The following is a 25,319-nucleotide window of genomic DNA, read 5'->3' on the forward strand; positions in this document are numbered from 1 at the left end:
ACCCGGCTAATGTGAAAAGATCATGATTGTAAATTGCTGCGATTGACAGTTGGCTGAAAGAGAGGTTGTGACGATGAATGTTGAGAGTTGATACGTATGCTGAGAAAGTAAACTCTAAATGATATTCTGTACCAGCGGAAAAAACATCTTCAACTCAGGTGATTCTACTCTCTTTTAAGATAAGAGAATATAGTCATTGGGAGCATAATTATTCATAAAGAATTATAATACATCCTGACAAGAGATATGGCTGATATACAGGGCCTAAAAAGTATATTTCTCTCCACTAATCTCTTCTTTTTACAGAGGTCGGCAGTCAATGATGGGTTTGAAGCTTCTTCTCCCCAGATGCCTAAGACAGGAGCTTACATAATTGATGCCTGTTCCAATGACGGGAAAATTTGGGTAAATAAAGAGGACTTTGCCCAAACCAGACGCAGCGTGTCTGTCCTGTTGCAGATGCACAGGAGTTATTAAAATTAATAAGAGAGAGTGAATTGTGGGCCCATATTTCGGTTTGGCACAGTAGCCATTAGCCTGGTCTGAGCTAGGCACATAGCTCTGCAGACAAGCTGACGCCTCCTTAACAAAAGTCAGGATGTGCTGCTCCTAGTTCCTTTTGTTAGAATGTGGATTACCTGAGGAGAGATGTTGGCTAAAGCTGATGACTCAAGAGTTTCAGAGGTTCGGTGCTTCCTTCCTTTTGTAACTAAGAGGATGTCTTATAAAGAGATGCTAATTCATGGCCTACCGGACTGCTAGATGTAGACGTGACCTAAGCCCAGGCACCTGGTTGCCTAGGAGACAGCCTAATGTGTTTTCCCCCACTAAATGTAGATATAAGATGTTCTGAGAATAAAGAGTGATTCTGGCCTTTTCCAAGATGACCTTGTAAGCTGTGTCAGTTTTATTCCTCACGACTCCGTTTCAGCCGGGTTAGGAAATCTATGTTGGGCCCACATGGGCTCCGACACACACCGCACCACAAAGCAATGGAGTCCATCAACCCCTGAGCTGAAACCTCCAAAACTGTGAGTCAAAATAACCTTTTTCACTCAGTAAGTTACTGTAGATATTCGCTACAGTGGAAATCTGGAGAATGCAGGTCTATTCCAGACATCAGAGAACAAGGGGGATATTATATTGGTAGGGTAAAGAGAAGGACACCCACACACACAATTATCTTCCTGGTTGGAAGATACTAAAGGGGTTGGGAGTCCCCTGAGTACAAGACCTTGGGCTTGGTCCTAGCTGTGAAGAGATAAAAAACAACCCCTTCATCTTCATCTCAAATTTCTCAGAGAGTTTAAGAGCCCATGACCTGGAGCTGGAGAGATGGCTCAGCAGTAAAGAGTACTGCTGTTCTAGCAGAGGACTCGGCTTCAGTTCAGGTGGCTAACAGATTATTGTAGTTCCAGGGGAGCCAACATCCTCTTCTGGACTCCTTGGGGACCAGGCACACTCACAATGCACCTCCATACATGTAAGCCACTCATATCTTAAATCTTAAAACAAAGGAATCTACTAAGAGAAGAAGGAGAGAACCAAGGCTGAGAGTTCTAGAACTCTCTCCATCCCAACAACTTGGCCTTTAACCTTCTGCTCCAGGAAAGCTTGGGATGGCTAAAATGTTTCTAGATCTCCCTAGAGATTTCATCTAATTTAACATATACCTGGAGAATCCTATGGAGAACTAGCTCCGTTTCATCTGGCTCATTGCATCAGGAGTTGAGGTAGCTTACCTGTGTTTACTTGCTCTGATGCCCCTACATGTACACATCCCTTGTGTTTAGATTTTCTTCCCATATAAGAACTCTCAATCATCTTACATAATTCTGAAGGAAAAACATGTACTGGAAGTTTAATGACAGAACTACAAAGTCCCAAAATCATGTGCAGAATATTCTGAGCTCCAGGAGTCCTAGCAATGGAACAGCAAACCAATTTGGGGGGTATTTTTGACTCTCAGAAGTCAAATGAATCACTCTAAAAAGAGTTTAGTACAAACAAATGTGAAGAAACGTTTGCTGAATGTCTGGTATGACCAAGTTGCTATCCGGAGGCCATAAGACAAAGATGAGTAAGATCAACGCAAGAACCTAGGAGACAGTAGGAGATACATCTGACTCAAGACGTAATACCCAGTAGAAGACCTCTGTTGTAAGGAGAGGCCCGCTGCTTGGTCCCGGCCACCCGGCTAGCTTACACCCGAAATAACCTCACAGAAACTGTATTCATTAAAACATTGCTTGAGCCGGGCAGTGGTGGTGCATGCCTTTAATCCCAGCACTCAGGAGGCAGAGGCAGGTGGATCTCTGTGAGTTTAAGGCCAGCCTGGTCTACAAGAGCTAGTTCCAGGACAGGAACCAAAAAAAAAGCTATGGAGAAACCCTGTCTTGAAAATCCAAAAAAAATAAAATAAAATAAATAAATAAATAAACAAAACACTGCTTGACCCATTAGCTCTAGTTTCTTACTGGCTAATTCTTACATCTTAATGTAACCGATTTCTATTAATCTGTGTATCGCCACGTGACTGTGGCTTACTGGCAAGATTCTAACCAGTGTCCGTCTCAGGCAGAAGATTCATGGCATCTCTCACTCTGCCCTTCTTCCCAGCATTCAGTTCTGTCTTCTCCGCCTACCTAAGTTCTGCCCTATCAGGCCCAAAGCAGTTTCTTTATTCATTAACCAACGAAAGCAACACATGAACAGAAGAACCTCCTACACCAGACCTCAATCCCAGAGCTTTACTCACAGCAGTGGAAAGTGGCATTTGCACCTTCATAACTTGTCTTCATAGGGGACTATTACTTCAAACACTTGTTCACACGCCTTTAATCCCAGCACTCGGGAGGCAGAGGCAGGCGGATCTCTGTGAGTTCGAGACCAGCCTGGTCTACAAGAGCTAGTTCCAGGACAGACTCCAAAGCTACAGAGAAACCTTGTCTCAAAACAAACAAACAACAAAAGACTATAAAGGTAGTGTGAGAAATTTGATAACTTGTATTTGTCCTCACATCTTTATAACTTGCAGGCACACTCCTTAATAACCTGCATTTGTATATCTGAAACATTTGTTTTAGAAATGCCGAGTTTCTAAATTTAGAAATGCTATGAAAACCCTAACCTTGTATTTTGATTTGTGGAAAAGCAGGAATTAAGTGTAAATATGTATTAAATCCAGAATCCATTGGCTTTTTTGTTTTGTTTTGTTTTTCAAGGCAGGGTTTCTCTGTAGTTTGGAGCCTGTCCTGGAACTAGCTCTTGTAGACCAAGCTGGCCTCAAACTCACAGAGATCCACCTGCCTCTGCCTCCCCAGTGCTGGGATTAAAGGCGTGCGCCACCATTGCCTGGCTTCATTCACTATTTTTTTAATATTTGTTTTGTTTATGTTTTTGACACAAGGCTTTTCAGGTTGCCTAGGCTACCCTTGCACTCACTCTATAGTCTAGACAGACCCTGAACTTTTCACTTCTCTTCCCTCAGTCTCACCAGTAGCTTGGATAATAGGTCTATATCATCTGCTTAGGGTTCCTGTTGCTGTGAAGGGATGCTATAACCACAGCAACTTTTTTTATTTTTTATTTTATATTTATTGAGCTCTACATTTTTCTCTGCTCCCCTCCCTGCCTCTCCCTTCCCCGCTTCAACCCTCCCCCAAGGTACCTATGCTCCCAATTTACTCAGGAGATATTGTCTCATTCACTATTTTTGAATTTAAAAATGTGTTGTGTGAGCCAAGCAGTGATGGTGCGTGCCTTTGGGAGGCAGAGGCAGGCAGATCTCTGAGTTCAAAGCCAGCCTGGTCTACAAAGTGAGTTCCAGGACAGCCAGGGCTACACAGAGAAAACCTGTCTCTCTCTGTGTGTATATTTATATGTATGTTTGTGTGTGTGTACGCATACGTACACATATACTGGGATTCAATTTGTTAAGCTTGTGTAGTGTAGAAACCTCTTGCTGGCCCTATTTTTAAAATTTCTGTCATTCAGATTCCGTTCTCTTTTTTTTTTTCTCTTTTTTATCTTCCCCGAAACAGGGTTTTCCTTTGTAGCCCTGGCTTTCCTAGAACTTACTCTGTCAACCAGGTTGGCCTTGAACTCACAGAGCTCTGCCTGCCTCTGCCTCACCAGAGCTTGGATTAAGGTGTGTGATACCATTGCCCAGCTTGTTTTTTATATTTTTAAAAAGATTTACTTTACTTTTTATGTGTATTTTAACCGCTTGTATGTTGTATGTGCATCACGTGCATGCCTGGTGTCCACAAAGGTCACACGATGGCACTGGATTTCCTGGAATTAGTTATAGAGGGTTGTTAGTTGCCATGTGAGGGCTGGAAATCAAACCCAGGCCCTTGGCAAGAACAAGTACTCTTAACTGTTGAGCCATTTTCCATTTCAAACTTGTTATAAAACTCAGTTTTATTTAAACCTCACATTTTATTTATTTATTTATTTATTTATTTATTTATTATGTATACAATATTCTGTCTGTGTGTATGCCTGCAGGCCAGAAGAGGGCACCAGACCCCATTACAGATGGTTGTGAGCCACCATGTGGTTGCTGGGAATTGAACTCAGGACCTTTGGAAGAGCAGACAATGCTCTTAACCTCTGAGCCATCTCTCCAGCCCTTAAACCTCACATTTAACATGCTTTTTAGGACATGGATTTTTTTTTTTTTTTTTTGATTTTTCGAGACAGGGTTTCTCCATAGCTTTTGGTTCCTGTCCTGGAACTAGCTCTTGTAGACCAGGTTGGACTCGAACTCCCAGAGATCCGCCTGCCTCTGCCTCCCGAGTGCTGGGATTAAAGGCGTGCGCCACCACCGCCCGACTAGGACATGGCTTTTGAGAAGGGGCAGAACCCCACCTTATTACCGTTAGATGGATGTAGAAGCCCAGGTTGCTCCCTTAGTCTCCATGGATACACAGGGAGGGGACTTTCATGAATACTGGGCAATAGCAGATGCTCCACGTGCTCAGGTGCTCTACCCCAAACCCACGGGGAAGATGTTCTCATTCTTGTTGGGTAAAGAATGTCCTGACCCAGGCCAGGTGGTGGTGGCCCACGCCTTTAATCCCAGCACTTGGGAGGCAGAGGCAGGCAGATCTCTGGGAGTTCGAGGCCATCCTGGTCTACAAGAGCTAGTTCTAGGACAGGTTCCAAAGCTACAGAGAAACCCTGTCTCAAAAAAACCAAAGTAAATAAAGTAAGATTGTCCCGACTCTCCACTGGGCTTCTGTCACTTCAAAAGGAAAGAGAGGGTTCTACTTGGCTGTTTCTGACACAACTCCAGAAGACAGCTGGGAGTTTTGGCCTCACCGCAGCCCAGAGAAGGTGCTCTGCACTCAGGCATGGATGGAGTCAAGGCTTTGTTTATGCCATTTTTCTGGAATACTTGGCCTGAGCAGTACAGTGTTTTTCTAAAAGTTTCCAATCCTCCTTTCCTGTCTTTTTATTAGTTTTCTTTGCTTTGCTGTTTTTGGCTGTGCCCACTGGCATTTCTGGCTTCAGTGGTTCAAAGTCTGGATATGCGAAGCAAACAAACAGGCAGGGAACCCGCTTCCAGGCTCTGGGTTCCTGGGATTTTCTTTCCTCACCACCTGCTTGGACCTCTTTGTCTTTTATGTAACATTCAGTCATTCTTCGCACTGTGGAGTCATCTATAGCTGTGAGAGTTTTACATTAATTTTGCTTTTTTGTTTTGTTTTTTGAGAAAGGGTTTCTTTGTAGGTTATTTTGTTGTTGTTTTTGTTTGTTTGTTTTTGAGACAGGGTTTCTCTGTAGCTTTGGAGCCTGTCCTGGAACTAGCTCTTGTAGACCAGACTGGTCTGGAATCACAGAGATCCGCCTGTCTCTGCCTCCCAAGTGCTGGATTAAAGGAGTGCTGGGCGGTGGTGGCGCACGCCTTTAATCCCAGCACTCGGGAGGCAGAGGCAGGCGGATCTCTGTGAGTTCGAGACCAGCCTGGTCTACAAGAGCTAGTTCCAGGACAGGCTCCAAAACCAGAGAAACCCTGTCTCGAAATACAAAAAAAAAAAGGAGTGCACCACCTCACCCTGCTAATTTTGCTTAAAGCAATAGGGCCCAAAGAGATGGCTCAGTGTTTAAGAGTGCTTGCTGTTCTTGCAGAGGACCCAACTTCAGTTCCCAGCACCATGTCAGGAGGCTCATAACTACTCATATCTAACTCCAGCTGCCCTCTTCTGGCTTTTGTGGATGGACAGACACACATAGAGATATATACACACACGTACACACTACACAGATACATACACATCAAAAAAAAATCTTTGAAAAGAAAAAGCAGGACCCACATGGGACCACTGGACTAAGCTCCCAAGGTCCAGTTGAAGAGCAGAAAGAGGGAGAAATTGAGCAAGGAAGTGAGGACCATGAGGGGTTGGTCCACCCACGGAGACAGTGTGCCTGATCTAATGGGAGCTCACCAAAGCCAGCTAGGCTGGGACTGAAAGAGCATGTGATCAAACTGGACTCTCTGAATGTGGCTGATAATGGGGGCTGACTGAGAAGCCAATGATAATGGCACTGGGATTTGTTTCTACCACACGTACTGGCTTTGTGGGAGCCTAGTCTGTTTGGATGCTCACCTTCCTAGGGCTGGATGGAGGGGGTAGGGCCTTGGACTTCCCACAGGGCAGGGAACCCTGCCCTCTCTAAGGACTGGAGAGGGAGAGGGAGGGAGGGGGAGTGGGAGAGAAATGGGAGGAGGGGAGAAAGTGGAAATTTTGAATGGTATTATTCATAAAGCAGTAAAAATTTAAAAAGAAAGGTAGTACACCATAATATTACTTATTTTGAGTTCTAGACTTTTAGCTAACCAGGTAAAGGCCTCATCCACCTCACCTATTTAATTTTTTTAAGATTTATTATTTATTATGTATGCAGTGTTCTGCCTATATTCCGCCTGCAGGCCAGAAGGTGGCACCAGGTCTCATTACTATTTATTACAATCATATTAGGGGTCTACTTTACATTCTTACAAGCCTCAGAATACTTTGAAACATCTTTTTCTATTTCAGACAGATAGTCGTGAGACACCATGTGGTTGCTGGGAATTGAACTCAGGACCTCTGGAAGAGCAGTCAGTGCTCTTAAATTCTGAGCCAGCCATCTCTCCAACCCATCATCCACCTCATCTAAAGGCACTGTTCGGAAGCCATGTTTGAGGCAAGGCCTCACCCATCTCATGGGGTTTTTTTTTTTTTTTTTTTTTTTGGTTTTTCGAGACAGGGTTTCTCTGTGGTTTTGGAGCCTGTCCTGGAACTAGCTCTGTAGACCAGGCTGGTCTCGAACTCACAGAGGTCCGCCTGCCTCTGCCTCCCAAGTGCTGGGATTAAAGGCATGCGCCACCATCGTCCGGCCAAGGCGCTGTTTGGAAACCATGATTGAGGCAATTTACCGTAGACATTTTCTAGCAAAAAGTTTCCAGAAAAAAAAAAAGGTAGAAGTTTGTTGTTGTTGTTATTGTTATTATTATTTTAAAGACAATGTCTTGTTGTGGATCCCTGGCTGGCCTGGAACCCACTATAATAGACCAGGTTGGCCTCAAACTCCCAGAAATCTGTCTGCCTTGGCCTCTCCAAGAGCTGAAATTAAAAATGTGTGCTACATGTCCAACTTTTAATCCTATCTTAAAGGAAGTACTAAGAAGAATTTGCAAACAGAAGGAAAGTGATACAAATTTGAAATATATATTGAGACTAAGTGAAATGTAACAAAATTGGCAAATTATGAGCAACCTGAATCTGAAATGAAATATGAATGGATATTATCTATATGAAACAATAAAATAATATTTACAGTAAAATATTACACTATTAAGATTCAAAAGCGAGAAAGACCTGGGCAGAAGGAGAGTAAAAGGACTTAGAATGTTCCCAGGACCTTCTGTTGTAAGGAAAGACGGCAAAAAGCATCAAATCATTTACATGTTTTAAATCACAGACTCAAGCATTTGCCTACCATGCATGAGACAGAGTTCAATGGGCAGTGCCTCATAAAACCAGTTATGATAGTGCACGACTTTCAAAGCCACTTGGAAGGTGGAGGCAGGAGGGTAAGAAGTTCAAGGTCATCCTTAGGTCCATGAGGGAATGTACGAAGGACAGACACACACCCACACCAAAAAGATGGGGTAAGGGGGGTTGTGTACACTCTGAGGGAGTGGCACCAACTACCAAGCAACCCTATTATGTACAGCACGGGGGTGGGTAGGTTAGTCTTGTGGTGGAAGGTCCCTATAAGGTTAACAGTTTCCTCCAGGATTGAAACATTTTATCCTGCAGGGAAGCTCCTTCAGCAGAAAGGTAAGAAAGTCAAGACAGCATCCCTGAACCTGACCAGATTCACCAGGCTCCTCCCTGACAGAGTAAATAATGAAGGCGGGAGAGTCACTCTCAGCAAACCAAGCTGCAAAGATTCTCAGGGCAGGCCAGACCAGCTGCCTGAAAGAAGCAGGCAGAGGTGTAGATCAACTGAGACACCTGGAAAGCACACAACCTGCTGAGCTGCCTACAGGCTGTGCAGCGTGCTCCAAGTTGCCGGCTTTTGTAAGCTGTGAGCCATGGGGTGAGTCTTGGTGATGTAGTTGTCTTTGAGTCATTTCTGCTCCTATAACCCAATAAAACGCATTGGTTCGCTGGTCATAGTAGCACATGCTTTTAATCCCAGCACTGGGGAGGCAGAAGCAGGTGGAGTTCTATGATTTCGAGGCCAGCCTGGTCTACACAGTGAGCTCCAGGCCAGCCAAGGCTATATAGTGAGACTCTGTCTCAAAAAACAAAAGAGCAAAACCAAACAAAACCCCAGCAGGGCAAGATTTCAAAACTCATCGGTTCACCAAGTTGGACTCTTGGTCTATCATGGGGTCCCTGTCTGGGGTGAGTAGATGTGTGCTTCGTGTCTCCTCCAAAGGCTTCATCACACACGGTTGGCGGCACTCTCAGGCTGTAAACATCAGGAAGGAGGAAGCTGCAGTTGCTAGTCTGTTCACACTGGTCAATCATTCAGAAACACTCATATTTGTACATACTGTCAACATTTCACACTCCAAACTGAAGGCTTTTCCAGTTCTCAATGTGACCCATATGAGGAAGGCTTTGTCAATTTCCCATGAGCCCAAGGCCTCGGTCCTAGACACGCCAGGTCATGTCAAACACAGTCACTCAGGTCTTCAATCACTCCCTTTGGCCCCTGTCCTGTCTTCTTCCATAGCTCTCAAGAATTATCAGATGGGCTGGAGAGATGGCTCAGTGGTTAAGAGCATTGCCTGCTCTTCCAAAGGTTCTGAGTTCAATTCCCAGCAACCACATGGTGGCTCACAACCATCGGTAATGAGGTCTGGTGCCCTCCTCTGGCCTGCAGACATACACACAGACAGAATATTGTATACATAATAAATAAATATTTAAAAAAAAAAAGAATTATCAGATACCCCACTAAACAAGATTTCCAGCATTAAAGACCAACACCCACGAGCTGCAAAGCAAGTACCCCCTCCCCACAGTGAAACATTTCCTCCCTTCAGGACCGAAAGCAGCTGGGCTAACCATAAACTGAAGCCTCTACAGCTGTCAGTCAGCATCAGCCTTCCCTCTTAAGCCTGTTATCTTGGGAATTTCTTGACAGTAGCAGATAGCTCACTAAAACAGCTTTTGAGAAAAGATTTTGCCATGTCTTGTTCTTTCATGTCTTCTCACTTTCTCTGCTGGGATCAAGCTGCCATGCCTTGCAGAGTCTGAAATGGAGAGAAGTCTTGTAAAGAACTGAGCACTTGGTCTAGGAGTGTGGGGGGAGGTGAATTCTGTAAAGAACCTATTTTGTTACCTTGGACCTGTCTGAGTTGAGCCTTGAGATGATGGTTTGGTGGTCCAAGGCTTATCCGCTTGAACGCTTGGTCCTTGGGTGATACTATTTGGGGAAGTTGGAAACTTTGAAGCGAGGTATACCTTTGTAGGCAGGTCATGGGAAGCTGGCCTTTGAGGATTATAGCCTGACCAGCTTCCAGAACAAGCACACTGCTCCCTGTCTGCTGCTATGTTGTGAGCAGTGGCTTCATGTTCCTGCAGCTTTGGAAATAAGCCAGCCCTAGCTGCAGGAGCCCCCAAACCTGTGAGTCAAAATAAACCTCATCTCCCTTCTATTTTATGTTTCTATCATATAGAAATATGGTGACAATGAACGTTAGCAGGGAACAGCCCTAGCTGCCACCTTGACTGAAGCCAGTGAGACACAAGAAAAACCCAGCTAAGTTACAGTCAGGATGCTGTTTCACAGAAACCATAAAGTAGTATTTTTGTTTTTTTCCAACAACTTTCATGCACATTGGTATGACGATGTCAGATTCTCTTGAACTGGAGCTACAGACAGCTGTGAGCTGCCATGTGGGTGCTGGGAATTGAACCCGGGTCCTCTGGAGGAGCAGTCAGTGCTCTTAACCACTGAGCCATCTCACCAGCCCCATAAAGTAGTATTTTTAAGATTTTTTTTTTCTTTTTTTGGTTTTTCGAGATAGGGTTTCTCTGTGGCTTTGGAGCCTGTCCTGGAACTAGCTCTGTAGACCAGGCTGGTCTCGAACTCACAGAGATCCGCCTGCCTCTGCCTCCCGAGTGCTGGGATCAAAGGCGTGCGCCACCATCGCCCGGTTTAAGATTTTTTTTTTCGGGGGCTGGAGAGATGGCTCAGCGGTTAAGAGCATTGCCTGCTCTGCCAAAGGTCCTGAGTTCAATTCCCAGCAATCACATGGTGGCTCACAGCCATCTGGAATGAGGTCTGGTGCCCTCTTCTGGCCTTCAGGCATACACACAGACAGAATATTGTATACATAGTAAATAAATAAATATTTTTAAAAAAAAAGATTTTTTTTTTCAGGACAGGTTTTCTCTGTGTAGCCCTGGGTATCCTGGAACTCATTTTGTGGACCAGCCTGACCTCGATCGAACTCACAGAGATCTGCTTGCCTCTGCCTCCTGAGTGCTAGGATTAAAAGTGTGTGCTACCACACCTGGCTCCGTACAGTTAGTAAAATATCACTAATTATTATTTAATCTACTTGAATGTAGATATTTTAGGCCCTCTCTTCACCAAATCTGCTATTACTAAGGTATTTAGCAAACATGCCCAAGACGCAAAGTGCATCTCCCAAACCATCCCCCTTGTCCAGCTTGGCCATTCAGCGCAGTTGAACAGCACTGTGTCCTCTACCCCATTGTGAATTTTTTCCTTCTATGTGTGGGGGTACACCTGTTCATGTCAGGAATCATACTCCATGTCTCTTCTCCCCTATTCATTGAAGGCTAGTCTTGCTATCCAGCTCACTCTGAGAATCCTACCTCTGCTTTTTAAGTCTGAAAGTATAGGAGGGCCATCACATCCATTTAGCATTTTAGGTGGGCTTCTGGGACTGAGCCATCTCCTGCAACGCAGTCCTGCCCTTTAGGAACCCTCCTCCCACAAGGCCTTCTGGATTCCAACTTACCTGTTTCCCACCTTCCTCTAGTTCCACTTCTCAGACCTTTCCAGACTTCTTTCTACTCAAGTGTACAGATACTTCTCCGGGGTTAAACACTGTTGCTTCCATTTGGATGCTTAAAGCACAGGAGCTTCAAACTCTGGACTAGGCAAGTATCCAAAAATGAATGCTATGGCTGAATGTGATGGTGTAAGCCTTTGATTCCAGCACTAGGGAAGCAGAGACAAGTCTATCTGTGAGTCTGAGGCCATCATGGTCTGTCTACATATCGAATTCCAAGCCAGTCAGATTACATAGTGAGACCCTTTCTCAAACAAATGACCAAAATCAATGTAATGTGCTGAACCTAAGATATTAGGTAGTTTCGCACGACTTTAATCCCAGCACTCGGGAGGCAGAGGCAGGCGGATTTCTGCGAGTTCAAGGCCAGCCTGGTCTAGAAGAGCTAGTTCCAGGACAGGAACCAAAAGCTACTGAGAAACCCTGTCTCAAAAATCAAAAAAAAAAAAAAAAAAAAAAAAAAAAAGTGTTGTGTTGAATTGGAGAGCTCAAATCCTAAAAACACAGAAGTGTTTCCCATTTAAGCAACTCAAATACACAAGGAAGGAGACCTATATACTGGAGTTTTCCCAAAGCCTATTTTTATGCAGTTTCCTTCTAATAGTGTGAACAGGGGGCTGGAGAGATGGCTCAGCAGTTGAGAGCACTTGCTGCTCTTCCATTTCCACTCCTAGCACCCACGTGGTAGTTCACAGCCATCTGTACCTCCAGTTCTAGATCTCACGCCTTCTTTGGACCTCTAGGCAAGAGGCACACACGTGGTGCACATAGGTACAATCATACGCATCAATTTTTAAAAGTTAAAGAATAATAATTTTCTAATATTGAAAACAGCAGTGGACCAGTTGAAATCTACAAGGCGCTAATCCTTTATAATTATTCCATTCACTTCTGTCCGGAATGCTCTTGTGTGCTGTTTCCGAATCGCTAAGGCTAGTTCTTTCTCCCAAAGGGGCTCATACAGCAAAATTCTTCTTCGATAAATTATCATGTCCACTTAGTTGTCCCCTCGTATTTCTCTCATCTCCATTCTCTCTTCCTGCTGAATCTTCAAGGATTCCTCTCCTAAAATGGTAAGGAAACCTGACATCTTGAATACTTAAAAGCTGTCATGTGCCTGTCCCAGCAACAGGGACACTCTGACCTCCAAGTGTGCATGTGCTGTGCGTGTTTGGCTATAAACACACACCTCTTTGTTGACTTTTCTGGATTCTCCAGATAACCTTGTGTGTTAATACTGAGCGTTCAGTCCGCTGCTGTTCCGAGTCAGAAGTTAGGAACCACGTGTGCCTCGTCCACCCCTGCGCTTTCAGTTTCTTAGTGACCATCACGGCATTGCCCCAGGTAGCCGTTTGATTTTCCATTAATCCTTATTCTCCAACTCTTTCCGAAATTAACGATCACGACACCCCAGCTATTATAGCTTTACCCTCCACCGCGCCTTTCTTTGAATGAATGAGCCTGCCACGTGCAGCTGACGGGCAGTCTCCAGCCTCCTTAGGGTCCAGGAGGCGGGTGCGGAACGCAGTGATGAAGAAATCACAACTGGATCTCTTGGAGCCGGCCCGGTCTCTGAGTCTGAAACGCGTGCTGCCACCGCAGGGCGGACCTTGGGGAGAGGCATCCCGGGGCGTCCGAGCGTGCTCGCGCCCGCGGCCGCCGTCCGCGGGACCCCTGGCGGAGCGAGCGCTCCAGCTGCGGAGGTGAAAATGGAGGGCGAGGGATGGCCCGGGCACCGGACCAGCTGCGCCACGGGAGGGGAGCGCGTGGAAAGGGAGGCCCACGGACGCGGCGCCAGCTAGGTAAGGGCGTACCTCGGCCCCGGGAAGGAAGAGGGCGGGGCGGGGCGGGGCGGGGCCGGGCCGCAGCACTTAAGTGTCCCGGGCCACTGAGCCAGTTTTCTCGGAGTTCGCGGTCGGAAGTGCAGTGCGGTGCCTGAGCCCGGTGGGGGCGGACGGCAGCTTGGCGCTCGAGGGCCCCACCCTTTCCAGTCCTCATAGTGCTCGGTTCTCCCAGGAGAAGCCGCACCAGCCCACGGAGCCCCCGCACGCGTGCCCGCGGCAGCACCGAATTCCCCCCCCCAGCCCGGTGCCTCCCTCCCCTCCCTACAGGGCGGTAGGGGCGTGGCCAGGCGTTGCGGGGGCTCGGCCCTCCCGGTACGTCCGCGTCCGGCGCGGTGACGCAGCACGTCGACGTAAGTGACGCGCAGGCCCGGGCCGCTCCTCCTTCCCTGAGTGAGTGCCGGCCGGGTCGGGGCGGGGGGGAGAGGAGGGAGGGCGCCGGAGGGAGAGGCGACCCGGGAGTCGTTGTGGGCCGCGGGCCGGACCGGGGCTGGGGCTGCGGGAGCCCGGGCCGGGCGGAAGTCTTGGCGGGCCGTTGGGAGGTCGCCGTGGCTGTTCGGTGTCCTCCCTGGCCGGACTTGGCGCTCCCGGGCGCCCGGAGCCTCCGGCACCGTGCCCACCCCGCTCCAGCTCGCGTCTCCAGACTCCAATTAGGTCAGGCTCGGAGTCCCGCGGCCGCGGCTCCGGCCCGCGACGCGCGGCGGCCGCTCGGCTCGCCTTTCTTCTTCCCCAGCCTTGCTCTCGGCCTCCCCCTCCCCCTTCTTCCCCCGTTGATGGGTTTTGTTTTGTTTTCGGCTGTAGGGGTTTTTGTGTCAGCCCGAGCTCATGGGTGTACATTATCATGCTCCTCTTTTGTAGAGCACCCCGACGGCCATGGAGGCTGAAGAGACGATGGAATGCCTTCAGGAGTTTCCTGAACATCATAAAATGATCTTGGACCGGTTGAATGAACAACGGGAGCAGGACCGGTTTACAGACATCACCCTGATTGTCGACGGTGGGTAGGGGAGTGGGCAGAGGAGAAAATTGGAGCTTTAGTTCCCTCTCCCTGCCCGCCTTTTTTACCCACCCTCTCCGGGCTCTCTTCCAAAGTCGTGGAGGGTTTGCATCGGAACCGGGAGGGCGCTTGTCAGTGTTGCTCACGTAGACCATGCTGCAGGAAGCTGGTTGGCCACTGTTAATTTTAATCTAGTCTGAGGTGCATCGCATTTTAACTTCTTGCAACCTGTTCAAGTTTTCTCATTGCCCACTCGAGCGTAAGATAAGGGCATCGAAGAGTGAGAGAATACCTCAGAATGTTTGGTAACAAACATTTTGTTAATAAGCTTCCTCTTAGCAAGCCACTTGGAGAGTCCAGCCCAGGAATCATTTGGGAAATTTTCATTCTAGTTTCCCAAAACGGTGTGGGAAGAATGAAGAGAGACACTGGCTACACTCACCCTCACCTCACTTTGGGCTACTCCAAACTCCAAAATTAGTTGGGGTCTTTACCAGTCCTCCATGTACAGGCAAATCCAGGTTGGAATTCTTTTGTATTTAGTGAAAATGGGCTTCCAAGACAAGCTGTTCCTTATTATAGGAGTTTGTAGGTGTGTTGTGCCTACAGATTCGGTAGGCATATTGGAATATTTCCCATACCAGACACATGGAGCTTTGTATCTTTATTCTCTTTCGGGACACAGTTTCTCTCTGTAACAGCCCTGGCTGTCCTGAAACTTGTCTGTAGATCTGACTAAACTCCAACTCACAAGAGATCCTTCTGCCTCTGCCTACCTCCAGAGTGCTTGGATTAAATGCTTATGCCACCACTGCTGGGCCTGCAGTGTTTAGATATAGATATCTTCCTAAATGATATATAGACTGCTGGGTTGTTATATTTAGCAGGTTTTTAAATTTTATTTTATGTATATGAGTGTTTGGGCTCCGCACGTGTACATACGCAGCACATGCCTAACTGGTGGTCAAGGAGGTCATAGCGTGGATCACTTCCCATGGAACTGGACTTGCAAACAGTTCTGAGCTGCCATGTGGGTGCTGGGAATTGAGTCAGGGTCCTCTGGAAGAGAAGCTGGTTTTCTTAACTACTGAGTCATTTCTTTAGCCATTTAATGGTTTCAGCTTAAATATACCTTGTTACTTAATTGAATGTAACAAAGTGCTACAAGACATTCCTCCTAAACTGGCTTAAGTCTTTGAAGCTAAAAATTTAGCTTCATGTCTAATTAAAATTAAAAATTACCAAGATAAATAAGTTACATTATGCGGAGAGGTCTCTTATACATTTTGTGGGTTTTTTTTTGGTGTGGGGGGGCGCTATTTGAGACAGGGTTTCTCTGTGTAGCTTTTGGTGCCTGTCCTGGAACTAGCTCTTGTAGACCAGGCTGGCCTCGAACTCCCAGAGATCCGCCTGCCTCTGCCTACCAAGTGTTAGGATTAAAGGCGTGCGCCACCACCGCCCAGCCACATTTTGTAGTTTTAACTTTGATTTTGATGTCAGTGTATGATTTTTTTTCTCCCCCCATCCTAACCCCTCTACTTTAGGACACCATTTTAAGGCCCACAAGGCTGTTTTGGCTGCCTGCAGTAAGTTCTTCTACAAATTCTTTCAGGAGTTTACTCAAGAACCTTTGGTTGAAATAGAAGGTAAGTGGCATTTCCCACACAGTTTTTCATAGAAATAATTGGTTGATTTAGCAGGATATCCTGGGAACTAAATAGCAGTGGGTGTTGGTAGACAGCTACGTACACCATCCATTGGGAATTCTTTCAGTAAAGCATTTGAATAAGTGGTAGGTACTGGTAGAGTCTGGCTTGTTGCTAAAACCAGGGTGCACTGTTGTTTTCAGAGTATGCATAAATGGAAACGGCCATCTTTGTGTTAGTGACCTTATGCTTCAAGGATGGTAAGTTATGTTTAAGTTACAGGAGAGCCCTCTGTACCAGCAGGAATAGCGGTCTGCTAATGGGTACAAATGAACAGACTGAGATAGTATAGTATGGGGAAGACAGGGATGATGAACTAATACTGTAACATGCAGCTGAGTCTGTGGCTTTATAATGTTGAGGAGAGAAGGGATCTTCAGATAGGTATTTACTTTGAAACAAAACAATTGACATTTCCCCCCAATTTTAGTGGGCAAGTCCCAAACATTGTACTGTGGAAGTTGTGTATTGTATAATCTTTTGGAAAGTGGAGTTTCCATTTTGCATGTGGGAACCAGGCTCCTTAAGTTTACTTGCTCAAGGTTGTCTGTTTAGCAAGAGATTTAGTTTGCACTGTTAATTTTCATGCTTTCATATTTGCTACTACAGTGCTCACCCCATGTCCCATCAAACTCTAAAGCCATTGGAAATAAGTTTATTTGCCGATGTAAATACGGAGTCTACATAGAGTTTCTATGTTTTGGCTTTGTGTCTTTTATTTTGGACATATTCTTTATTATGAGTGGGTTGCTTAGAAACTTTTCTCGGAAAATAATGATACCTAGGGGAATAAAGAAAAGTTACACCTATTCTTTAGTTTTGGTATATTTCAGTTAGTTATATATGATAGACCAAGTATGGGCATAGTGGACATCCGGGGGGTTGCTAGTGAGAATCCAGCTGCCACAAGCCAAGTCCATCAGCTGGAGGCTTGTAATGTAGCTAACAAGTTACTTCATCTCAGAGGCGTATCTGTCTCCTCCTCTATTAAGCCAGGTTAATAGGCTTGTAGTGATTAGTCGAAAGGATTGTGAAGAAAACCTGTCACCATTATTTGGTATATTGTTGTGTTACTTAGTGTGCCGGTCCCTAGAGCTGAGGAATTTGAATACAGCATTCTTAGAAGAGCTTGAGACTATAGTAGCAACAGTTTAAAGGAAAGAGTGCAGAAATACTAGAGACCGTTAATATGGGCAATATTGCTTTAGCCTGTTAGGAATGATTATGATTTCAGAGAGAAGTTGATTATACTAGGCAAAGGTTATCAAGAAAATTGTGTGTATGTGTATAGGTAACGTGTGTGTGTAAGTATGTGTGTGTCTGTATGTATTGGGTATTCCTATGCCTATACACAGTCTAGGTCCAAGGCCAACATCTAGTGTCTTTACTGGTGGCTGTCCACTTTACTCCTTGAGGCAGGGTGTGAGACCCAGAGGTCTAGTCTAACTAACCCTGTCTTCACCTTGCCAGTGCTCTTCTTAAAAGCAGATCTCTGCAACATCCTGTCGGTTGGTGTACAGGTTAAATGGTTTCTTGGGGGCTGAACTCCAGTCTTCTTGCGTGCACAGCAAGCAGTTTAATCAGAGAGCCACCTCCCTCAACAACTAACTTTTTTTTTTAAATTTTTCAAGACAGTTTCTCTGTAGCTTTGGAGTCTATCCTGGAACTCACTCTGTAGACCAGGCTGGCCTCCAACTCACAGAGATCCTCCTGTCTCTGCCTCCTGAATGCTGGGATTAAAGGTGTGCCCACCACTGCCCAGACACCTAACATTTTAAACCCTGGCTCAGATTAGAATTGTTGCTAATTGAGAAAGCAGCACTGGAGAAAGGATCTCGGCAGTTTTCTTTTCTCTCAGTACCTCTGACTATCCTGTATCTATTATAGTGTGGTACACATAAGCCTTAAATACTTAAATTCCAAATAGGGGAAAAAAAGGAAAATACTTGTTTTAAAAAATAAATTTTATCGATTATCATTTTAACCCTTAACTCTGAGATTGCTCTATTTTCTCCCAAGGTCACCTGGCTGTAAAGAAAGCCCTGGGTACACAGTTAGAACATGAGTTTTGGTCTTGGTTTTACTGTTTATTACATCATGATCTTGAATGATGGTTTTTTTTTTTTTTTTTCTTTCCCTCGAGACAGAGTTTCTTTGTAGCTTTGGAGCCTGTCCTGTAACTCTGTAGACCAGGGTGGCCTCCAATTTACAGAGATCCACCTGTCTCTGCCTCCCGAGTGCTGAAATTAAAGGCATTTGCCGTCGCCACCCAGCGTGTAGCTTCTTTTTTTTTGGCTATAAAACATATAAAGTAGTTTGGATCATGTCGTGGACATTTGGTGTAAGAGTGGGTGCTGTCATCCTCTAGAAAATGCTTTTGTTGGAATTTGTTTTGAGGATGCAGTCAACCTGCTGGGTTCAGACATAGTTTAGGCTATGCATCCAATCTAAATTTAGTTTCAAAATCTCCATAGTCCTGGCAAGGTACTAATCCCAGTTGAAATCCCATCCCTAGGGAGACAGGCAAGAAGATTGGAAATTGGAGGTCAGCATGAGAAATACCAGGATCTCAAACACATGAACATCTTTGTATGGCTGTCAGAGTACCTGACTTGGAATTAACAGCTTATTTTGCATGTTGCTGAGAGGAGAGAAAAAAAACAAAACCAAGTACACCCCCCCCCACACACACACACATGTATGCACACCCCTTTTATATTATCTTGCTTGGTTCTCTAGAAATTTCTCGGAGTGTATTTTTCTGCTTATACCCCATTGCTCAGCTATGGGATTTGGGCTTTGCTTAAGTCTAAACTGTAATATTTGGGAAGAAAAATACACCCTTAAGATTGTGTGCTGTTTGGTTTCACGGTCTGGTCAGCTCTTTGCCGAGTCCTGTGTCTTCTCTGGGAGTTTAGTTGTAGACAGATGGTGGGTGTGCTTGGGCTGCCTCGTCTTGATGGGTCTACACTTCCCATCCTGAAGCGTGAGCAGTGGCCCTTGGGCTTTCTTGATAAAATTACCTTTGACAAGAAATGCAGCTGTGTCATTCCCCCACCACCACCCTTGATGACTTGGAATAAAAATTGTTGCTCCTGAAGCCAGTTACATGGCTTGTCCTTCAGCCATCTGTAATCTTCAGAAGACAGGTAGTCCCTAATTCAGAAAGGAGACTGATTTTCTCAATCTGTTTTTTTTTTTTGTATTTTGTTTTTTCGAGACAGGGTTTCTCTGGTTTTGGAGCCTGTCCTGGAACTAGCTCTTGTAGACCAAGCTGGTCTCAAACTCACAGAGATCTTCCTGCCTCTGCCTCCCGAGTGCTGGGATTAAAGGCGTGTGCCACCACCGCCCTGTCTGCCGCCTCTTATGTGGCAGGTGTTGCCAGCTTGATTTATATTAGCAAATTATTAAAGTCACTGGTTTGCTCCTGGGAGAGTCCTGGACTGGTTACGTCAAGCAAACAAACCCTAAAGTGCTTATATTAAGAGAGATAGATTAAATAAATAAATAACATTCCTAGGTTTGAGGCTAAAGATTAGAGAACCGTACTTGAGATGATTCTGATTAATCCTGATTAGGAATGGGGCTGGAGAAAGAGCTCAGCAAGGGTAATACAGTACAGACAAAACTCTAGAAACAGTAAACATTCCAGTTTCTCTTTTAAGGTCCCCTTCGACAATTTTTTCTAACTTTGATCAAATTTCATTTTTTATGAATGTTAATGGCTTGGTTGTTCTGTGAGAAAAGTATCTGTAGGCCATTTTTCAGGACAGTGCTCCAAGTTATTTTGTGGCTCTTGATAGCTTCTCTTTTTCTTTCTTTCTTCCTTTTTCCCTCCTTCCTCCCTCCCTTTTTTCTCTTTCGAGACCGGTGTGTCTATGTAACAGTCCTGGAACTCCCTTTGTAGACCAAACTGGCCTCAAACTCACACAGGCTGGCCTCCCTCTGTTTCCTAAATACTGGGATTAAAGGTGTGTGCCACTGTTGCCCGGTTTGGTGGCTTTTTCTAAAAGAATTTATTTTATTATATTTCTATTTTGTGTATATGAGTATTTGTTGTGTGTATTTTTGTTAGGTATATGTGTGCAATGCCCACAGAATCCAGAAGAGGTATCAGAGCTCCTGAAACTGAAATTACAGACAGTTGTGAGCTGCCACGGCAGTGCTGGGGATCAAGGCAGGTGCTCTTTAGAGCAGGTGGTACTCTAACAACTGAGCCATCGCTCCAGCCCTCTTGCCAGCTTTAACCTGCGTATACCATGTGGAGTTTTCTATAGACAGATGGCCAGCCCCTTCGGTCCTCTTTAGTAAAGCAGATCTTAATATAGTTTGGTGAAGTTTCTCTCTCTCTCTGTCTCTCTCTCCCTCGCTTTCTTTCATGGAGTCTTACTAGGCTGGCCTAACATCGGAGTGCTAGGATTACGTCTGTTCACCACCAGGTCCAGTTTATTTAAGATTCTTACTGGTATTAAATTTTTGTACTTAAAATAGTGCAGATACCTAATATATAAGTACCCACAAGGGTTCATGAAACCTCTCTGATAAAAGCCAATAATGAAGTTCAAGTTAAAGAGCTAAGAGGGCGGTGGTGGCACACACCTTTAATCCCAGCACTCAGGAGGCAGAGGCAGGCGGATCTCTGTGAGTTCGAGACCAGCCTGGTCTACAAGAGCTAGTTCTGGGACGGGCACCAAAGCTACAGAGAAACCCTGTTTCGAAAAACCAAAAAAAAAAAAAAAAAAGAGCTAAGAATGTAGCTCAGTGGTGGAACACTTCCTAGCATGTTCGTACAACAAGGCCCTGGATTTAATCTACATCAACTTCCATCCCCACATCTGTGGCAGAAAAAAAGTCCAAGATATTTAAATTGGGAGAAAGCGATTCACATGGAGGATGTTGATTTATGAAACTATGAAACTGATAGTGTAAACCTGGAGTTAATAAGACCAGGGTGTTCAGACTTCTAAGCAACAAGGATAAGATTGTCTTTTTCCATGGACCTAGGAATCATACTACTTAGGTTTGCTCCTACTTTTTAAATATTTAATTAATATTTCTTTTTTGGTGTTTTTAGTTTGTTTGTTTGTTTTTTTAAGACAGGGTTTCTCTGTATAACAGCCCTAGTCATCCCGGATCTCACTCTGTAGACCTGGCTGGCATCGAGATCTGACTGCCTCTGTCTCCTGAGTGCTGGGATTAAAGGTGTAAGCCATGACACCCAGCTGAAATAGCGGGGTTTTTTTGTTGTTGTTTTTTTATTTTGGTTTTTCGAGACAGGGTTCTCTGTGGTTTTGGAGCCTGTCCTGGAACTAGCTCTTGTAGACCAAGCTGGCTGGTCTCGAACTCACAGAGATCTGCCTGCCTATGCCTCCCGAGTGCTGGGATTAAAGGCGTGCGCCACCACCGCCCGGCTTGAAATAGCCTTTTAAAATTGTTTCTTGGGGGCTGGAGAGACGGCTCAGTGGTTAAGAGCACTGGCTGCTATTCCAGAGGTCCTGAGTTCGATTCCCAGTAACCACATGGTGGCTGACAACCATCTGTAATGAGATCTGGCACCCTCCTCTGGCGTGCGGGCGTACATGGAGGCAGAATGTTGTATACGTAATAAATAAATAAATCTTTAAAAAAAATTGTTTCTAGACTTAAATAGACTGAAACAATAATATATAACAATAAGGAAATACAAAAATAGTGTCATCTTGTTTGTTGTTAAATTTAAACACAAAACTTGAAAAGAAAAAATAGGATTTGTAGAAACAGGAATTTTGATTTGTATGAGACAGGATCTCATGTCACTATGTAGTCTTTGCTGGCCTGGTCTAACTTTATTAGACTAGGCTAGCCTCTAACTTCCAGAGAGATCCTCCTGCCTTTGGAATCAAGGTGTATGCCAGCATACTTGAACTAGACACTTAGTTTCAAATGTAACTTTAGCATTTATTTTTGTTGTATGTACCTGTGTTTTGGAAAGCTCTGTTAGATGCTCTTGAGGTACAGATCAAAAGTTATTTCTCTCAAATAGGTTACAATGAAGAGAGTTCTATAAACTAAATTACTAGGGCAGTTGCAGGTTTGAGCCTGTGGGAAATACTGAAGGTTTTGTTCCTAACTCATAAAGAAACAGTATAAAGGACCTCCTGTGGAGATTGAATTAGTTACCAAAATACCTCTGAACAGAGGAAATTCTAGGATCAGTTGGCTTTAACTAGTGACCTCAGTCAAGCATTTGAAGAACTCTTGCCATGTTTAGACTCAAAAGCATCGAATAAGGGGCTGGAGAGATAATTCAGCAGTTAAATGCACATAACTGCACCTTAGAGACTCTGAATTTCATTCCCAACACCCATGTCCGATGGCTTACAACTGTCTATACCTCCAGTTCCAGGGGGATCTGATATCCTTCTTAGGTCTCTGCAGACAACTATGTGTATATAAACATAGACAAGTGTAGATATAAATAAATGTTTAAAAATTTCAAACACTTCCAACTTTTATTTATTTATTTTTTTTGGTTTTTCGAGACAGGGTTTCTCTGTGGCTTTGGAGCCTGTCCTGGAACTAGCTCTGTAGACCAGGCTGGTCTCGAGCTCACAGAGATCCGCCTGCCTCTGCCTCCCGAGTGCTGGGATTAAAGGCGTGCGCCACCACCGCCCGGCCCAACTTTTATTTTTTGAGACAGGGTTTCTCAGAGATCTACCTGCCTCTGCCTCCCAAGTGCTGGGATTAAAGGTGTGCACCACCACTGCCTGGAAAACACTTCCAGATTTACTTGAGACCAGTATGACTCTGATAACCATAGCAAGAAAAATAATTTAAAAAGAAAACTTTAGGCAATACCTATTATGATATAAAAATTGTCAGTAAAATATTAGGAAAGTAGCCAAGCATTGTGGCTGGCACCTGTCAATTCTCTTACTTGGAGGTTGAAGCAGGAAGGTTATCACATGTTCAAGGCTAACTATAGAGTGGGACCCTATTTTTCAAAAAAGTTTAGGGAAATGGCTCAGCAAGAAAAAAACAACTTGTAAGGAAAGCTGAAGATCTGAATTTGATCCCTGCAACCCACCAGATGTGGTAGCAAGCATCTGTAACCTCAGCACTGAGTGAGGTAACTGAGAATAACGGGCCAGCTATCCTGAGGTTTCCAGCACAGCAGCAGAAACAAAGGAATAGCCAGGTAAACAAGGTGGAAGAACAGCCTCAAAAACTGTCCTCTGATTGCTGAACTTGTGTACTCTCACTCTGTACACATAAACTAGGATCCTAAATCTGGCATCATACTAATTAAAAGATGATTTATCAAGATCAAGTGAGATTTGTTCCTGTGATACAAGGATAGTTCTGTGCAAAAATGAGCGTGGCACACCATACTGACTGGTTATATCCTCCCAATAGAATAAGACTTAGGCAAAGCATTTCACGAATGTGACATTAACATCATGGGCAACAGAAGAAGTAGACATAATAAAGGAAACAGAACACAACCGGTGGAATGGGAGAAAATATTTGCAAACCAAGTATTTATCTGAAAGAAACTCAGAACTCAGAATTTAACATTTAAAACTTGGTTATTTAAAAACGTTATTTAAGAACTTAAGTAGAAACTTCTCCAAGAAAGAAAACAGATGACTCTTAAGTAAATGAAAAAAGTTCCATCTGTGTCATTACTGGCCAGACAAGTCATATTTAGCAAGGATCACTGCATTTTTGAAGAAGGTGTCAGGGAAGTAGACGGGGTGATGAGAGAAGTGAGTGTGGCCACTGTGGAAGATGGGAAGCATTCCAAAGCTTAAAGTAGAAACGCCATATGTATTGCACAGCTTTCTGGGGAGGAGAGTTGCCTTGGCTCAGTTCCAGAGGTTGTAGTAAGGCAGAGCACCTTGACCCAGTGCAGTGCTGAAGCAGAGGCCTGCAGCCACAGCCACTCTCTTGGCGGTTTGTAAGCGAGGAAAGACCTTCCTCCAACCAGCCCTTTTTTAAAGTCAGTTCAGTGTGCATTTATTGAGCCCTTGCTATGCAATGTAGCTAAAACTTTGTTGGCACATAAATGTTCCTGTCCATGTTTGAGTTTAAAAAAATTTCAAGCTGGGCACTAGTGGTGCATGCCTTTAATCCCAGCACTTGGGAGGCAGAGGCAGGCAGAGTTCCAGGACAGGCTCCAAAGCTACAGAGAAACCTTGTCTCGAAAAACAAACAAACAACAACAACAACAAAAAATTCAAACAGTTGAGGCTGCACAAAGCCTTGAGAGTGGATAGAATAACTAAGGCCCGTCTCTAGTAGTCCGTTCAGCTTTGAATGAGCATTCTCTGGATCCAGTCTGAGTAACATCCCACCAGCTGGGCGCCAGGCTGCTAACATGAGCTTTCATCTTTAAGCCACATCACATATAAACCAGTAGTTCCACATCTGAGCATCCATGCAAAAGAATTGGCATCAGGATCTTCAGGAAGTTGTGCTCCTTGGCCAGCAAGATGGTTCAGTGAACAGCAAATAGAGTTCAGGCCTGACAGCCCTTGTTCAGTTCTTGAAACCTACCTTTAACCTCCACAGGCACTCTGTGACACATCTACATGTTCAAATACCATGCACACATACAATAGTTGTAATAAAATTTAAAAATTATTTTTTTTTTATTATATATATATATAGTGTTCTGCCTGTGTGTGTGCCTGCACGACAGACAGAAGAGGGCACCAGATCTCATTACAGTTGATTGTGAGCCACCATGTGGTTGCTGGGAAGTGAACTCAGAACCTCTGGAAGAGCAGGCAGTGCTCTTAACCTCTTAGCCCTCTCTCCGGCCCTTACAATTTCTTTAATTGTATGTCTACATTCTTTTTAGGACCATTCATAGTAGCTAACATGTGGAGATGACCTAAATGTTCGTCAGCAGAACACTGAATGAATGTTCTAATGAATAAAGGGAATTTTTATGTACACAAAATAGGATACTGGTCAGCCTTTAAAAATTCTGCTGTAGCCGGGCGGTGGTGGCGCACGCCTTTAATCCCGGCACTCAGGAGGCAGAGGCAGGCGGATCTCTGTGAGTTCGAGACCAGCCTGGTCTACAAGAGCTAGTTCCAGGACAGGAACCAAAATCACAGGGAAACCCTGTCTCGAAAAACCAAAAAAAAAAAAACCTTGAAAACATGTTAAATTAAGACAGTTAAAGAAAGATAAGTGATAAAATATCTACTTAAATAACTTTCTGA

General features: G+C 44.7%; 1 protein-coding gene across 4 annotated transcripts in view; it reads left to right on the forward strand.

Annotated features, from left to right (window-relative positions):
- Nucleotides 1-13,180: 13,180 nt before the first annotated feature.
- Znf131 (zinc finger protein 131) overlaps nucleotides 13,181-25,319 on the forward strand; it is a 31,139-nt gene continuing 19,000 nt past the window's right edge. The window contains exons 1-3 of one of the 4 annotated variants that reach the window (XM_057789808.1): nucleotides 13,181-13,362; nucleotides 14,260-14,398; nucleotides 15,943-16,044. In XM_057789808.1, the coding sequence (XP_057645791.1) occupies nucleotides 14,275-14,398; nucleotides 15,943-16,044 (226 nt within the window). In that variant the 5' untranslated portion in view covers nucleotides 13,181-13,362; nucleotides 14,260-14,274. Of the gene's footprint in view, nucleotides 13,363-13,772; nucleotides 13,795-13,821; nucleotides 14,056-14,259; nucleotides 14,399-15,942; nucleotides 16,045-25,319 lie in introns of those variants that run through there. The other 3 variants (XM_057789811.1, XM_057789810.1, XM_057789809.1) reach the window with 3 other exon arrangements.

This window comes from Chionomys nivalis, chromosome 15 (genome assembly GCF_950005125.1).
Source record: "Chionomys nivalis chromosome 15, mChiNiv1.1, whole genome shotgun sequence".
Taxonomy (NCBI): domain Eukaryota; kingdom Metazoa; phylum Chordata; class Mammalia; order Rodentia; family Cricetidae; genus Chionomys; species Chionomys nivalis.